The sequence below is a fragment of the Ambystoma mexicanum genome, chromosome 1p, assembly GCF_040938575.1.
Source record: "Ambystoma mexicanum isolate Mex_15411 chromosome 1p, UKY_AmexF1_1, whole genome shotgun sequence".
NCBI lineage: Eukaryota > Metazoa > Chordata > Amphibia > Caudata > Ambystomatidae > Ambystoma > Ambystoma mexicanum.
Window position 1 is genome coordinate 1,260,069,801 of NC_090921.1, and position 18,571 is coordinate 1,260,088,371.

An 18,571-nucleotide genomic window follows, 5' to 3' on the forward strand; every position below is an offset into this window, starting at 1 on the left:
CTGACAGAAACATGAGCAGTGAGAGTTTACCTGGGTGCCGGGCCAATGTTGGCCACTTGCTGGTGCGAATGCGCGTTGGGGATCGGTGCATCCTTGCCCGTGACCTGGCTCTCCACGGGTATGTCGGGTGACGTCTGGCTCAGCTTGATGTTGGCATCTGGGTAAGAGTCCATGTCCAGATAGGAGCGCTCGGGCATCTCTGGGCCCAGCTCCACACGTTCCACCAGCAAATCCCCATAGTGAGAGTGGTGGAGAAGGCCGTGGTGACCATGGTCCTTGCGCTGGGTCGGGGATGAGCCCTTACCCCTCCAGGGAATCCAGCAGAGTTTCCAGGAGACAAAGAGGGAAACCCCCAGCAGGACAATGCCGCAAAACGTAACGATGACGGACAGGAGGCTGACGGAGATTTCTGCAAATCAAGAACACACACAGATTTAGCCGCAAGCCATGCAAGTGGTCCTCACTGATGTGTGATGGAGACATTCTGTTCATGCCCCCCTTTTTTATCAGTGACCTAAGCACTCCTCTTGCTGTCTATCAACTACATCATCCTCATTCCTTCTTAGCCTCAACTACTTCTTGAGTACATCCTTTCCACCTCCTCATAGAGGACAATAGCACCTAGATCACATCTTCTGCATTTCACATTGACATAGCCACATGCTCCAACCTCTATCTGGGACTCCCAGAACCTCCCCGAACTGACCGTTCATCTCCTGCAATAAGCGCAGACAAGCCTCCCTCGTTTTTAAAATAAATCAATCTACTAATATGTCTGTCCTTCCATCTTGATAACTCGGGAAGGAAGGATAGCTCAGGGGCAACGCGTTTGTCTTAGAAACAAAACAAAGCAGAAGAACACAGGTTCAAATCCCCATCCCGTGCTTAGAAACCGATTGCTGGTATTAAGCGCATTATAAATTAGCAATATGATAATAGCAGACCACTGTTTTTCTTAATAACAAGGCACTCTGGTTTGTCCTTCTTTAAAATATCCACTCACTTCTGTATCGCTCCTTCTCGCTATTCACCCACCTCTGCCTCTATCCAGTTCATTAGCTATCCTCTCCTACCTCTGTCCTTAGTCAGTCCCCCCTCTCGTACCTCTGCCCTTCCAAGGTCACCCACTCCTAACGCTCTTTACTTGCAAGGCTGCCGTCCTGCTTCTCACCCACCTACAATCACTCACTCCTTAATCTCTTGCCCCATTTCCATCCACTCCTCATTATGCATCCAAATAGATGAGCGCTCTGGAACCTTTGGCTCTCCAGATCCTTCGCTCTACAACTCCCATCAGCCCTAGCCATAACAAGCAATCGAGAGAGATCATGGGCGTTGTAGTCCAAAACATCTGGAGAGCCGCGGGTTGCCCTGGGCCTCGGACATGGCAGCATTGATTTGTGTAAGGAAAATAAAACAGACTTCAAAGCATGTGTCATTTTATCTGCAACATTTTGAACACAAAAAATAAGGCTGCCAAAGAAATTCAACTCACAAATGCCCAGATTGGTGTCGCTCTCTTAATTGTGCCATTTGACACACGCTCGGAAAGAGTCAAGTAATACTAATAACAATCATTCTATTTTTTATAGCGCTGCTAGCACCAAGAACCCAGTTTCAGAGCGCTTGGCTACTGATCCAACTTATTACCATTGTTATTACCCACAATGTGGTACTCACTTCAGCAATGCAGGGGGTGTGCAGGTGTTGGAAGAGTTATGTGAACCCAACCTTGGTATAGAACCCACTCATGAATTAATTCATCTTTTATAATGCACTTAACACCGGAGACCAGTCACTAACTGCGAGACCGGTGTTGACCGTAGTGTTGCTTCCACGACAAACGAGTTGCCCCTGAGCTATCCTCCCAGCCCATGACGCATGGCATCATCCTGTACCCAAGGCAAGTGCATTGCGCTTGAACTCTCTTCCCAGTTTCAATATCGATGAACAGTAAGACCCCATGGCTGACTTTGTTGAATGCCAAGCTATTGTTTTATGTACCTGTAAATTCAGCTTCCGTGCAGCAACCCCTGTATTACTGTTTATATCAGCTGATCAAAACGAGACGATAGAAGTTTAGCCAAGCATGCATGCACGAATACCACCACCACTACCGCAGAGAGGCCGTTTCCATCCATGCACAGCACTTTTGTGTTATCTCCGAGCCCACTGCCATGTAGATGAACGTTTGCTGGTATCCTGTCGGTAAATCTTTCCAGGATACCGGAAAACGGACCTACCATTACCGGTACCTGATATCCCGGTATTACCAAGATATTCCTGGAGCCCGTAATGGCAGTTCTTGGGGATTGCCAGTATTACCGTCACCGGTGTTACTGGTAATATCGGCTGTTTTTTGCCACTGGGGGCCTGATTTACCTCCAGCTCTTGGATGGAAGGTTGATCAGTCAACCCCGACCGGCAAACTTGTACTCTGACGGTCCAGAAAAGTGTTGGTATAATGGAAATACCGGACCGGCAGAGTCAGAATGAGGCCCGGTCTCCTGTAATAACGCAGACAAGAACAAGCATAAAATGTTCCTAAATTTCCCACCCAGAAAATCTGGGGTCTGGGTCAGAAGTGATGGGGGTGCTAGCCCATCCCCTTATGTGCACGAGGAAAAGGATAGGCCCCCTTTGGCAAAGGGCCTCCAAATGGTTGCATCACATTAGTTCTCTTTCAAAGCTCTTCCAGCCCCCGCCCCAATGCTGCGCAATAGTGTAAATGATTGTGCTGTGCGCAAGGAGGCATTTCACAAACGGGGTGCCCTTTGAAATGCGAATTAACAAAAGCATGCCTTTGCACCTGCTTGGAGCAGGCGCAAGGGGGTGTGCACGCTGGGAAGGTCATTTCTGGTCTTTCCAGGATCTTTTTTTTAATACGGGACAGCAGAGGCATTAACCACTGCTTCCCTGCTTCCAGTTTCAGCCTTTACACTCAGACAGAAATGCGTTCAGCCGTGCGCTGTCAGCATCCACACTGGTGTGGGCAGCCTATCTTACACCAGTGCCAGGAGCGCACTCCTGGCACTAATGTACGGCAAAAGGTCGGGCCAGTGCATCCTTTGCGCAGGGTCACAAGCCCGTTTGTGAATATGGTGACCTGCACATTTCTTACAATCACGTGATGCAAGTGAAGCCTCGGCACTGTATTGACTTGCGCGACTATTTGCGGATTGGGCCCTTCTTTGGTGAACTACTGCTTAAGCAGATGTGCTTGCACTTCCCTGCAGAATAGAGAGCGCACGATGCAGGCGGCAGCTGAGCATCCCCAGAGGCGCCGCCAGGATTCTCTAACAAGTGCGGCCTGAAGCCAATGCAGTTGAGCCCACACCAACGGCATTAACATCTGTACATGCCCACACAGCCCACAGATTGGGGGTGGGCCTCACCCGCTCAGGCTCTAGCCTGCCTATGCCTCTGAGCATGGCCTCACTGCAGGTTCTGATTTCGGTCACCTGAGGGAGTTCTAGGCTAAGGCTGGACAGCCTCCAGGGACACCGAGAGCAGCCAGTCAATGTTAGCTTCTGAGCAAGAAGCCTTGGCTTACTGCCTTATGCACAGTGCAGCCAACTATTGACACAATCTGGCAGGGAAAGCAATTGAGGAGGAGTTGGTTCTTGTGTCCTGCCACCGGTCAGTAGGCATGATGTGATAGTAATTGTAATTGGTTATTTATAATGCACTTAATACCGAGAGGTTTCTAAGCGCTGTTGCTCTGCGCCGTCTTGCTTCCAAGGTGAGTATGTTGTCCCTGAGCTATCCTCCCGGCCCATAGGATGTGCTGACATTGATTGTCATTGGTATGTATGTCAGTCTATTATAAGTGAAAGCCAGGTGAGTCATTTTGCAGGTCATTTGTACTGCAAATGGCACATTTAGAACCTCCTTTCTGTGGGTATGGTATTATGGTGTGGTGGAGGAAGGCACCCTGGACCCCATGGGCCTGCCTTCACATAAAGACAGCCTACAAACACTGGGGCCCCTTCATTTGCCAATGCCCTTCACTTTATGAAGGAATTGGCATAAGCAGTGCCTAATGTTGACCACCATTGCCCATCACGGCTGGAGGACAACATCAGAGCCACATGGACTGGAAATGGCTGTCATGGAACATAACTGTGGGATGGAAGGGCCGGAGCAACAAGGAATGTTCTCCACGGCCGTCGAATATCATAGAGATCAAGGAGGCTGGAGCAGAAAGAACTTGCCATTGCCACCATCCAACGCTGTGGGGATATAGAATACTGGAAAGACTCCCAAGTAGTCAACACCATCAGGCAACATTGCATGGAGGCAAGGGCGTCACAGCCAACATCCTACACTTCCCGTTATTCACTCATGGGAAGAAATGGGGGCGCAATGTGGGATGACCACCAACCTGTGCAATGCTGTCGGGAGAAAAAGGTGGAAGCAACAAAGAATGGTCACAACCATCAGCAATCCTGGAGCAGAGCAAAGGGCAAGTATAGGGAGCAAGGCTCTCCACCACTGCCCATCCCTCCCAAGAAGGAAAAAGGCATTTGCACAAGGCCTTGTAATCGTCATCAACCAACAATGCAGGAAGATAGTAAGTGGGAGCAATGAATACTGGTAGCCACCATTATCCCAAAGCACAGCATGGAGAAAGCAACCAAGACTGCCCACCACTCTCCCACAAAACGACATAGAAAAAAAGGCACGGGCAATGCCATGTTATTGGATATTTGTATAGAGCCTTACTGCCATTGTTAGGGCTTCATAGCACTGTGGGGTGAATTGTGTTTTGGCAGACGGTAGTTTGATCAGACCTAAATTAAAAGAGCATTATATTGCACTGTAAGATAATTTATAATTCGAAGCAATTATTCAATTGTTAGCAAAGACGATTAGTGTAGTGGCTGTGAGGAATTCGACCATCCGCACAAGGAGAGTGTGCTCACCTGGGTTTTAAGAAAACATTTAGGAAATGGAATGATGGGAGATCAACCTCTGAAAACGTGTGGGGCTAATCCGCACAGATTTTCCTATGTTCGCTGCACAACAAAAATGTAAGTTTCCTGTTGCAAAGCACTCTGGTTATGACCTCACACATAACAAAAGATTGTTGGTGGGGACCCAGGATTGGTTCATTAAGGTAGGCTTAGCCTGCAGCAATCACTGGGGTCCATTTGGCTTCAAAAGAGGGTTGTGACCCTCTTTTGGCAGATCATCTGATGACTTCGAAAAGAGTAAGAAGAAGGACTCATTTGGACCCTGGCTGAAGGTACAGTCTGCCTTACAGCTTCCGCCAGTGAAGGAAGGCCAGGATTTCCAAGAGGGAAGCAAGATCCCTCCCCCAAACATCTCCCAGGAAACAGAGGGAGAGACCAAACTCAGAGGACACAGCCAGCACACATCGTTCCATGCTAGGTTCTGCCAGGAAGCTTCCTAGGTGGGAAGTGTCAGAGAGTCTCTGAATAAAAGACAAGGCCGTTAACCTGCAAGCACTCTCCTCAGCTTTGGGCAGTCCACCTTAAAGTACGACAGCGAAGAAGCTAGGAGGAGTGCTACAACAAGCACCAACCAGCGTCCATCTTTTTAGGGCATTTTCGAGACAGTCAAGCCCTTGAACCGCGGCCGGCTGCACCACTGACAGTTTGTTTGTTTTATTTATATAGTGCTACCCAACCAAAGGTATCTGGGCGCACATTTACATATAATACTTGAGCATACACAGTTTGCAGATTTAATACAGGTATATTACATTATAATAGGTGAGGTACATCGCAAAATGTACATATTATACTTGAGGAGACACAGTTTGCAGGTTGCAGATAAAATACAGGCATCTTACATTACGATAAAAGAGGTACATCATTGTCACGCTGAAGTAACTAAATCTGTTTGAGACGCCTCAACCAGTGTTCCAAATCCTCCAAGCAGCACAGAGACAATTAGTCTTGACCCTGAGCCGCCGTGTAGGCCTCTCTTGCTGAACTACCTGCCGCCTGATACCCGCAGCTCTCTCTCGTCTTGAACTCTGTCGCAGGAACTGCAAAGCGTCCTGGAACCGTCTCGACACTGTCGAGCATCAAAATTATCTTCAGCTCCAGGTACATTGTGGTTCTGTCCTGGTCCTTCTCTGAAGGCCCCTAGTAACATTTACGACCCCTTGGTCCCTTGGTGCTGAAACCAAATAGCCTTTAACAGCTAAGACGGATTGCTTTACAGACTACCCTCCTGTCATTATCCAGAGTGCATCCCTTTCCTTCGTGAAGCTGTCTGTCCTCTGTGTTCCTTTACAGGGTGGGTTGTATTTTGTAGTGTGCTAGAACTGTTTGTTGTAATAAAGTAGATATTTTTTACAACCTTGACTGGGCAGTCCCTTTTATCATCGGGTAATAATTGTATTTTTGCTGCCTTGCAACTAACTAATGATCCATGACCTTGCAGAGATAAGCCTGCCGTTCTGTCCACATTACCAAAATTGGACAAGGAGGTTTATAATTTACTTGTGTCTCCAGTCTGTTCAGCTCCCTTCTGGTGTACCAGAGGTGTGGGGCTGATTGATGGTTTGGAAACCGATATTCATCCCTGGACCACCTGTGCCCGGGAAGTGGATTCGTCACATTGATGGCAGTATAATAGCGGTAGTATGAAGAGGGTCCAGCCGTGGCATATATTGCTATGTCAGTGTCTAATTGACAGCTGGACAACCTAGTTGGATTCTATGGGGCACACCACTAAATGAGGAACGGAGCTAGTAACATTAAGGGCCTGATTCGTGGAATTTTTAGCATGGGGCAAAGTCACTTTGCATTGCCAACACACATTCATGGAACTGTGCAAAGTGTATTTATTGCAGTGCAAAGTCATTTTTGCAGTAGTCTCTTTGCACTGACTTTGCAATGCAGAAATACACTTTGCACAGGTCCATGAATCTGGGTGTGTGTTGGCAGTGCAAAGTAACATTGCACTGTGCTACAAACTCCCATGAATCAGGCCCAAACACGAGTACCAACCCCCAAGTGTGTCTAGAGTTGAGGGCTCAGCTATACTTTACACACAGACACTCATGCACAATGAAAAACATGCAATCACATGCAAATTGGAAGCACATTTGTCAGATATGTTGTAAGTGACTTCAATCCAGCATTCTAACTAAGTCAATGCCTAGTATGGGATGCCCAATGGAAACCCTTATTTATATATTTTTATGTCAAATATTCTTTAAATCTGGATGATGAACCCTTACATAACGCCCCTCTCTTTGAATCTCCCTGACCTCACTGAGCCAAGAAGTAGGTTTGTTTTGCAAATGAAAAGGTTTATTTGAAGAATTGAACAATATATATATATCACACTTTTATGAATAGAATAATATCTGAATAACACATTTGTGAATATGAACGGTGATCAGCAATGGGTAATATTTCAATATCAATAATTTCTTTAATCACTTAGGAGTAGGAATAGGAAGGATACTGTAGCAGAGAATACTTTGTAGGGGTTCAAGGAAATGCAAGATAGAAAAAATTGTAACACAGAAATAAACTTGATATGATTTCCACAAAAGACAATATGATCACTCTTTCCCCTGTGACTACTCACTCCCCCCACTATGCAATATGAAGAGATGGAAATGAGGGCACACAGGTTTCAGGAAATAATGCAGTTCAATCCCCTTCCCCCAGCAAGCTTAGAGAGAATAGGTATGATTTAAAACAGGCAAAAATGCTTGTGAATGTGATTGGCAATGAAAGGGAAAAATGCTAAAAAGTACTTTAATTCTCTAAATGGGATTCAGAATTAGTTAGAGTGCCTTTGGATTGGTTCAGGTCAACGCTACCAATGATTCATGAATGATTATCAGATTGAAATGAATTTCAGCAGTAAAAAGCAAGAAATAGCTATTTTGAGAAGTGGTGAAATTGAGCCAAATTGCAATTCGCAGCAACTTTTCAGCGTGCGGGAAACACGATTACAGCAGTAAAACTATAAGGAATTGGCTTAGGATCTTAGCTTCAAAATGACAGTTAAATTTCGGTTCTAGGATGTGCGGTTCAAAAGTTACAGAGGTTTTTGTGAAGGTAGATTTTTCAGAAACAGAATCAAGAATTCAAAATGACAGATTGCGCTTTAAAGATTTGGAATCAATATGGACTTATACCAAGGGCTATGAAGAAGCAAGACACTCAACGGGCAGCCACCAGAACAGCGGTGCCTCCTCTCTGATCTCTGTCCGTCAAAACACTTGTCCCTCTTCAGGAAAATATCAGCGCAAAGATGATTATTGCTACAATTATCACAGACTCATGTGGAGGAGAGAAGAATTTAGGATAAACAAAAGAGGTTCTATAATGCAGTTCTGGACAGGTTCAAATGGATGGAATAGGATTACTTTAGATTACGAGATTGGTTATGTACAGTTCTAGACTAAATACTCACTCCTATGGCTTTCGAATGGAGTGGGCCCCATCAAAGATCTGGTCAAGGGTTTGGCTGGGGTTCTCTCGCCACCGGACAGGTCTCAGCACTGGGTTCTGCTCTCGGCAAGGCACTGCGGTCTGCGCGACCTCTTGTACTGGATCTGACGGGTTCTAGATACAGCTCTGCTCTCTGGGTCTGCATCTTGGTTATAGCACATGGTTCTTAGCTAGAATAGCAAAACAGCTCAGCAAGGCTGTTGAATGTGAGATGCCCCTTGGAAGTTTAGGGGTTAGGATCAAGTTGCAAAAGGTTCTGAAGGCCAGCTGAAAAAGGTTCAGCATGTGGGTTCGGCCTCTCTGCTTCAAGGTTCTAGAGTTTGGTTCTAGAACTTGGTTCAGGAGTCTGGTTTCTGGATCTATGTCTGGATCTTCGTGCTGGGTGCTTCGCCAAGAAATCAGTTGAGAAGTGGAAAGTGTGTGTCCGTCCTCAGCAGTCCCTATTTATGTATTTCCAAAGTGGGTGGGGAGGCTGATTCTACAATGCCCAACCCTCTATGGATCTGATAGGTTAGAGGATTCCCTGTCCCCTGATTTGAGAAGGGATCAGTGTGTCATCCTGTGTCATCTTTATGGCTTAGGGGAAAACCCTCCCCTTTGTGTCTGTACAGTACATCTTATTTTTCATAAAAAAACATATTTACAATATACACAACTTGTTAATATTACATAACTTACATGTCAGATTGCCTAAGGTACATTTATGTTCAACTCTCATCTTCCTAAGAGCTTTGGTTCAGAAATGACAACTTTTTGCGCTTTTATTGGGTTTCTAAATATTATTTCTGCACCAATTTTTAGACATGCATGCACACCCCATCTGGGCACATTTCTTCAATTTTTCCGGTTCCTGGCATAAACACAGTAGCTACAATATGAATAATTCTGGAGTTTGGTCTCAGAACATCGCACGGAGTCCAGCTTAGTCTTAAACTGTGAGCGAATTTTTCATTTTAACAATCTCAAAGTTTCACATTTTTGTCAGTTTGTTACAATATTTTAGAAGCATTTTCCTTAAACATATATTTAGTCCAATGTTAAATCCACATCCCAGTCTGTTCCGCTCCCAGAGCTGGGCTGACTGAGAGGGTCACATGTCCTTCTTCCTGCCAGAAGTTTGTTGTCAGTCACACCCGAATTTGCAATTCTATTCAGCCCAAGGACTCCTTTGTCTGCACTCAGAGGAACAGGCCAGGGTGCCCCTCCTAGTTCCTATTCTCAACACCCTGTCAATCTCTTAGCCAAGGGCAGGGGGAAGTTTCCTTTGTCCAGGGAGAAGGTGTGGAATGTTTTTGAAACACAGTGTGGGAAACTTTAACTCTTAACCCAATGTCTACAAATTGTCTTTTCTTATAATATAACTCACATTTTTAACACATACATTAAACAATTTCTTGCTTCAAGCCTTTTCAGAATATAGTTTTAAATTGTATCCACCTCTTAGGCTTCTGATAGCAAGTCTTTCTTTGGCATAGTTTGAGTTCCATGTTCAACTTCACGCAAAATGGTTTTAAAACACCGGCTTCTGGTAGAGGTGAGTAACAGTATTACACCCATTTTTGACAGATTTCTTCCAGCAAGCAATCTTCAAAAGTATACTATGTTCAGATGTAGATACACTTCTGTGGACCTTATATGTATGTAGATTCTTGCGGGAGAATGATGTTGACCACCCAACAAGGAGGTTGGATCTTTTTGGGTGGTTTGTGAGCCATGATTTTTGCAAACTTGACACCAAATAAAAACTGATTTTTGAAACCAGCTCTGTTTCTTTTGCAACGATTTTGCTCTGTGAGCAGCCAAATGATGGGTTTTGGTAGTGGTCTCCTGTGTTACCACTGACATAGGCAAAAGTAGATGGTGGGCTATTTTTCAGGTTTTCACTGCACACTTTCTGGTGGTTTCTGGCAAGCAGCATGCTTTCCGGTGGCCATTATGATGTTTCTGCTGCCAGCAATGCACAGTGATGTTGCAGGGCTTGGATTAGTGGGTTGATACATCCCACAAGCCCCCCCTCTTGCGATGGGTGTTGATCTTCCATCAATGGAAATTTGCAAGACTGGGATGTTAGCCTCATCTCTCCGGATTCCACAAATGGCAAAGTTCAGCATCTTTTCCTCCATCAGGAGTGGATCGAACAGTTCTCCTCGCCAGTCCTGATGGGAGTATTGAGCAATACCCCGGGCCCCTCGGATCTTTGCTCCCGGTTCTCCGGTCGTCCTCCTTGGTTAGTCTCCATGGTTTATCTCTCTCTTCTCCTAAGATGACAAAGAAAAAACATATTTGTAGACATTTGCCCACCACTATTAATGTAGTGGGGCGGACATATACATTTTATAAATCCGGAGACATTTGCATTATTGTATTTTATAGACTATATGTGGAATATTTTAGTGTTGGAATTTTATGGATCTGGAGCGGCCCCCTCTGTGGTTCCAGTAGACTCCTCCAGTTGCTGCAGAGTGTGCATAGGATGGCAACACTTTAGTTGATTAATATGGACCCACTTATCTTCCCCTTCTGCCAAACTGCCTTTGGGGATGCGGATCTTGTAGGCGACTGGTGAGATTTTGTCTACAATTTCAAAAGGTCCCTTCCAGGTAGGCAGGAATTTCCGCTATTTGGCCTGTTTCCTTTGGAAATTGTATAGATAGACCCGGTCTCCTACATTTTATTCTTTTCTGGTAGTCTTTAAGTCATAGTGGGTCTTCATGCTATCGGCTGATCTTTCTAGATTTCGCTGAGCAAAGGCAAAAGCATGTTGAAGGTGTTTTCTTAAATTTTCAACATACTCATGAGTTGTGGAGGCATTGATCAATGTCTGCTCTTGGGTCCTGTAGAGCAGATGCTGGGGAAGCACCATCCTGCGTCCAGTCATCAGCTCAAACGGCAACATTTTAGTTGCAGATGAAGGGGTAGATCTGATGGCCATTAGGACAAGAGGTAATTGAATATCCCAACTTGGCCCAGAATCTGCCACAAACGTTTTTAATATGCGCACAATGGTTTTGTTGTATCGTTCTACTTCACCACTAGAGGCTAGCCGGTAAGCAATGTGTAGCTTCCTTATAACCCTAAGTATCTCCCACATCTTTGTCATTACTTCTCTGGTGAAATGGCTACCTCTGTCTGACTCGATCCTTTGGGGTAGTCCAAAACGCGAAAAGATGTGGTTGATCATCAGGGCAGCTGCTGTTTCTCCCTTGTAGGTTGGGGCCGGGGGGCATTCCACCCATTTAGTAAATAAGCATGTCACGGTCAACATGTACTTATTTCCCCTAGAGGAGCGAATCACGGGCCCAATGAAATCTACTTGCAAATCTGACCATGGCAGTGTCATCCCCCTCTTTTGGAGAGGCGCACAGTGTGTGAGGGATGTTGGATGAAATTGTGCACACACAAGACACCCTTTCAAATATTGGTTGAGGTCCTGGCCCATGTGTGGCCAGTATGCAACCTCTCTTAAGATTTCAAGTGTTGTTTGAAACCCCCTATGACCGGCTGTGGCCGCATCATGGGCGTGACTTAACATCAGGCTTCGGAATGAGGTAGGAACCACCCACTGATAATGGCCAGCTAGGGATTTCCTTACCAACAAACCATCTTGGATTCGGAACATTTTTGGACATTTAATCAACGCTCTGAGGTCCTCTTTCCCTATGTAATTGGTATAAATCAGGGGAAAGTTCTCAGGGTCCTCAATGTGTTGATAAAACTTACCAATTATTGGATCCCCCTTCTGAGCCGTAATCAAATCAGCATCTGGGGTCTCCTTACTCAATTGTGCATTTGAGAGGTCATTGTGAGCATTTGTCTGGGACCTAGTGATAGCAGTGACCTGGATTTCCCCCAACAGGGACTCAATCTCTATTAGATCCCCTTGGATGGCCCCGGTTTTGGCCAGCTGATCAGCTAAGTCATTTACAGTTTTGTCTGGTCCCTCTACTTTGGAATGACCCTTGATCTTTTTCCAGTAGATGGTCATCCCATTCGAGGTGACCAGATCATCAATATTTTGAATTAACTTCCCATGTTTCAAAGGTTTGTTATTAGCACATAGCATGCCTCTGGTTTTCCAGTGAACCAGGTGCTACATGAACGCGTTCCGTACATAATCCGAATCTGTGATTATGACCAGTTTGTGGGGTTGATGTTGGACAGCAGTGAGGATGGCTTGATGCACAGCCATCAACTCTGCCACTTGACTACTTCGGGGACCAATCTTGTACCCCGCGGAGGGTTCTGGGGACTCTTTCACCCATGCCTTCCCTACGCCAGCCACAAGTTCTTTTTCCCCGTTGTTGTCAACATGATAAGAGCATCCATCCACATAGACAGTGGGCATTCCATCACACTTGCCTTCTTCAAAGACTTTGTGGGGGGAATTGAGGTATGCCTCCATGTTGTCCTTGATTTTTAGACTTTCGTCCTCGAGACACAATCATGCAAGTCAGCCAGACCTTGCGCGATGGGACTCTTCTTGTTTTGGCCATATCTGACCTCCACAGGAAAGCCTTGCATTGACAGAATCCAGGAAGTAATTCGGCAATTACGTAGATTTCCGGCCCGGATTCTGTCACTTTGGAGATATTGCAGAGGCTGGTGTGGAGTCTCCACTATGATGTGTTCCATCTGCATAAACGGGCGGTAATTCTTCAATGCCCACACCGTTGTCAGGAGTGCCTTCACACAATTGTTGAATTTTTCCTGCACAGAGGATAAAGTTTTGCTCGCATAGGAGATTACTTTATTGACCTTCTCATGCTTTTGGTGTAATACTGCAGTCAAGCATGTATTAGAGAACCCGGTCTCCAATAAGAACTCCTTGTTTCTGACAGGGTAAGCTAGGCAAGGCGCTTCTGAGAGGCTTCTTTTGAGTTGTCTTACTGCCTCTGATTGTTCTGGACCCCATTCCCACTTGACCCCCTCTTCAACAGATGAATCAGGGGTCTGGTGATCTCTGTGTAGCCCTCAATGAACTCTCTGCTGTAATTAGTCAGTCCAAGGAGGCTCCTTAGTCCCCGCAGAGTTGTGGGGTCTTTTAGTTTCTGGAGTGCTTCCACTTTTTCCTGGGGACAGAGACCCTGAGGAGTAATCTCATGCCCTGAGAAATTAACATGGGTTCTACACCACTGTGCTTTCTGAAAGGAAAGTTTTGCTCCGGTGGCCCTCAACTGTGTCAGAACATAACGGATCTCCGCTATGTGTTCGTCAACAGTTGAGCTCTTGATGAGGACATCATCTACATAAGCCAGGTTACCCCTCTCACCCAGGTCGGGCATGGCCTTATGTAGAAAAATGTTGCACTCATTGCCAGAGTTGAGGTATCCGAAGGGAGTCCAGGTCCATGTGTACTGCTGGCCCCCAAAGGTAAAAGCCAGCTTGTAGTGGTCCTCCCTACTGACAGGTACAGTCCAGTATCCATTGGTCAGGTCTATTGCAGTGAATACCTGTGACCCCTGGATCTGGGCCAGTCCTTGGTCAATGTAGGGAAGAGGCCATTGGGAAGTATGGACCCATTTGTTGAGCTCCCTAATGTCGACGCAGAGTCTCCACTGGCCGTTTGGCTTCAATATCCCCAGCACCGGATTATTGAAGGTGCTGTGGACTGGACGGATTATCCCACGGGACTCAAGGTTCTTAATTATTTCAGTAAGGGACTCCATTGAGGCAAGAGGCAAGCGATATTGCTTCACAAACACTGGAGTCATGCCAGGGTCCGTGGGAATTGTTGTTGTGTGGATGTCGGTGCGACCACAGTCATATGAGTCCACCGCAAAGAGATCTTGAAAATCCAAGAAAACCTGTTTCAACTTTTGCTTCTGCTCCAGAGTCTCACAGGCATCAGCTAGGTTGCTCTCTCTTCAACCATCTGCCTGAAGCCTGGAAAGACTTCTGGTTTTGCTATCTCAGCGGCCTCCTCCAGCTGGGTGGAGAAGTCCCTGGTCAAAGCTCGTATTTGGACTGGTGGCTTCAGATGGGAAATGCAGCCCTCATGGACCTGGAAAATCACCTACTCCCTCCTGAAGTCACAAGTCACATCTTCCTTACCATAAGGGCAGGAAGTGTACACCAGAAAGTTTGCCCCATGCCGGGTAAAGATCCTGTCTGGTGTTGTGTTGTCATGACTGTCACTGTCAAAACAGTCCTTGGGAATTGGTCCTAAGAGTTCATTTCCTAAATCAATGGAAAAATGTCGATCATCGACCACCATTCCAATAATGGTGCCTGGGGCTAGAGTGATACTCTTTAAGTCGCTGTTATCCACCTCTATTGGAATGGTGTTATGTTCTATGTTGACTAGTGGTGTTGGGTTTACCCCCCACCCTTGCTGTTGGAGAGAAGCATTTAGATGAATATAATCATCAGGGTTTTTCAATTTCTGTCCTCTTTTAACTTTCACTTCCAGGGAGAATTGCCGGGTCCTTTCTGGGATGGTGACTTCCTCTCCAATCTGAATTTCAACTCCATAAGGTAGCAATTGAGCTGACCTAAATACTTTCTCTGGATCATCAAAGCCCATTGGATTATCCGCTAATCGGGACCAAGCTTTGAAGTTTCTTAGGTCCAACCTAATGGCAAAGCGATTGAGAATGTCACTGCCTAAGTAAAAGGCGGTCTCGCACGACCCAACAATTATGCACTATTCTCTTCTTGCCAATGGAGATTTTGAGCATACACCTGCTAGGCAGGAGATGTTTGGAATTGGGTGTTTCCAGATCCATTTCCCATTTGTCTAGCAGTTTGAATGTGGGAATGGCTGGATCTTTTGGGAGTTGGCGGAACATGGCTTTGCCGATGAAGCTCTTACCGTTGTTCACACACACTCGGGCGAGAACAGAGTCCTTCCCTTCATTTAACTGAACAGGGAGGAACAACTGCTCTCCAATTTGCTGAACATCAGCCAGGCTCTGAGCTGATTTCTCATCTTTCTGGACAATAGGAGTGGGAATATCTGATTGTGGTTTGGTAAAGAATTTCAAAGTGTTTCCTTCCAGTGTGGAATACCACCTTAAACTGGAAGGAAGGTTGATTTTCAGAAATAGAGAGGACCCCCCATCACCAGTCCGTTGTCCTACTGCTATTACTGTCACGTCTGGAATTTGGTTATTTTGGAAGTGAAATTCTACTTGGTCAGATTTTTGTTCAACCATGTGGCATGTGCCGTTTAAACTAACATGGTTGACACTGTTTCAATTTTATTGGTCGGCTAGTCAGGGTCCAGAGGACCTTGTTTACACAGTTTATTAGGGGTGACAACCTTCTCATGAGGTAATTCCCTAGTAAACAAGGGGTGTCCTCGGAGTCACTACTATGACCAGGTGTTTCACCTTGTGTCGCCCAATTTTAATGTCCAAATCCGCAGTCCCCTCAACAGGAATTTCCTTTCCGTCAAAGTTCTGAAGTTGTCCAGGAAGAGAGGTGAGAGGAATTTGGTAATTCTCCCCCCTTCCTGAATTCAGTTCATCAAAGGCCTTTTTGGACAGAAGGGTAGCATGGGATCCAGTGTCCACCAGTGCCAAAATTGTACCCTGCACTGTACTTGAACCGGGGTATAGTATCTTCCCTCCTTCTCCGCAAGGGGGCCCAGATAATGCACATTTTTGGGACAACTGGTAGGCTAGTTTTTTCGTTTTGGACATTGCGAGAGAAGAGATTTGGGAAGAATTCCGTGGAGAGTCTTGGGAATCTGCAAGAAAAAGGTGGCAACTAGAGAAGGGAGAAGTTTTGAGTTCCCCTGGTTCTGGTTCTTGGCCGCCCCCCTTTTTTGGAGGCAGTCACCAGGATGGGTTTGAACCAGGGGATTTTGTTGCTGTTGGTTCTGGGATTGGATGATGGGCGGTGCTAGCTCAGTCCCCACATCTACCCAGTCTGAATTTGAATCCCTTGGGACCCATTTTTCTTTGGGAGGAGTTCCCCCATCTCTGAAGGAGAAGATCCTTTTCCCAGGATCCTCTGAGGATCCCTCTCCTTCAAATTGGAAGATATGTACCTACTCCTCAAAATGGGTCTGTTTGGGTCCTTTGTTCCTCCTACCCCCCTCCCCTCTGCTCCTTGGGTGGCAGACTTTCAGGGTCAGGAGATTTTGTTTCTGGTTCCTGAGTTTCCAGGGGCTGTTTACAAGTGGGGAAGGAAGCTTCCTCCCAAGCTTTACATTCCCCTTCCCCTTGTGCCTCCTCCCTGGGAACCGGTGGGTTGTCGGGGTGCTGCCCCGTCATTGTTCTGGAGCACCAGGTCCAGAGTTTGGGGCATTCTGCACCGGCATGCTCATCTGAGGGTTCTGTTGAACCCTCACCATGCGACCCAGATCCTGTGCCATGTTTTGGACCTGGCGCTCAAGCTGTGAAACCCGCACAGGCTGATACAGGGTTCTGTTTTCTCCCCTGGGCTGATCCCGGGAAGGTAACTATCCCTTCTCTGGTAATACCCCGGGTTGGGAAGATTTGGGTACCACTCCACCCTTGGCCTCCCCTCTCCCGGATTAGGTTGTCTGGGCTCAGGAAAGTGGGGAAAGAAGGATGGATGATTTTGGGGTTGGAAGTTCTGTGGGTACCTGGGGAAAAAGTTCTGCCCAGGATTTGGGGAACTTCTGCCCTCCTGGGGGAAGTTAGGAGGGAACTTCCCTGGGTTAGGTGCCTGGTTGAATCCCTCCATTGGGCTGGAGGAGTCCACACATAACCCAGGAAGGGTCTGTTTCCCTTGTAGGTGGGACTTACATAGTCAGGGGAGTGAGGGATCCCATTTGTGGGACTACCTTCTTGACTCCCTGTCTGTGACTGGCCCGAGGGCCTTCTGGGCTTGGAATTATTCTGTGCAGGCAGGTTTTTAGGCCCCCCCCATTTCCAAATCTAAAATGGGGGCAACCTTTACCTCTGCCACCTTAGCAGCGGTAGGGGTGCTGGTCAGTTTGGGGCTTTTCTGAGCATTATTTTTATTTTCTATTGGCTTCTGCACCTCATAGATTCGGGTGGCCTGTTCAATGACCCAGTCTAGTGACCTTTTCTCATGAAAATCTCTCAGTAGCTGGGTCATGATGTATTTTGGCAGCGCATGGAAAAACGTATTAACAAATTCTTTGCTATCCGTGCGGACCCTTTTGGTAGTCTGCGCAAAGGCACGCTTCAACTCCTGCACAAATTCTTGTGGGGCCTGATCTTCCCCACATTGTAAATTGTAGGCTGCCTTGCAAGCCTCTTAGGAATTTCTGTGAACAGAAAAATGCTTTAAGATGGCCGCCCTAAATGTGGACCATCTTGAATGGTTTTGGTCCTCCAGCCCTGCAAAGAAACTAGAGTATTCTGGGGAGAATGTCCATTTTACATACTGAATGCAGCTGCTGCTGTCTTTCAAATGGAAAGTCTCCATCATTTGCTCAAAGAGCTCTAAGTGTTCCCACACAGAATACTTGGCGTTCTTGTGATAAGGCGTGATGACACTCTTTATTGCCTTAATCTGTTTTAAGGGGTCCTTAAGCAAAGCCCTTTTTTGCCTTATTGGCCTTCTTGGTTCGGGTAACCCTTGTCCATTCATCCTCTGACTCAGAGGCACTGCTCCCAGAGGTGCCCGTCTGATCTTCTAGGTTCTCCCGGATTCTGCAAGCCTGGGAATGGCTGGCAGAATGTGAGGACCTAGTCTCCTGTGTCCTGGGACGCTCAGAGGAGTCTTCTGATTCCTCCTTGCTCCCAGGATTTGATGGGTACCCCCCCACTGACCTAACTGGGCAGAGGTTTTCAGGACGCCCTTAGTGGGCCTACTCTCCTGGGGTTCCCCACTAAACTTCACAGTACTTGGGTGCCCATACCCTTATGCCCGCCCCTCATTCCTGGGAGGTACTGGCCTCTGAGCCCCATACTTCTGACTGAATAGTAATCTGCCACCCCGTGGCCCTGGGCTCATGTGCGCCAGGAGACATGGGGGTGGCAGAGTCCAGGGACTGGGAGAGATGAAGGCCTCTGGTACTAGGGTCTCTGAGGTTATGCTCAGATGTTTCCCTTTCCCAGCGAATCTCATCTCTATCAGCCACTGCTCTCTGTTGCCATGCAAAAGCCTGAGCTTTCTGTTCCTCAATCAAGGCCTTACTAGATTCTATCAGTCTCTCTTGCATGGCTACCTGTCACTGG

At 46.6% G+C, this 18,571-nt stretch overlaps 1 protein-coding gene across 4 annotated transcripts in view; it reads right to left on the reverse strand.

The window, feature by feature from the left end:
- SYT3 (synaptotagmin 3) overlaps positions 1-18,571 on the reverse strand; it is an 835,659-nt gene that overhangs the window by 295,497 nt on the left and 521,591 nt on the right. For all 4 annotated transcript variants that reach the window (XM_069605085.1, XM_069605103.1, XM_069605091.1 and 1 more), the window contains exon 6: positions 31-409. In XM_069605085.1, the coding sequence (XP_069461186.1) occupies positions 31-409 (379 nt within the window). The remainder of the gene's footprint in view (positions 1-30; positions 410-18,571) is intronic.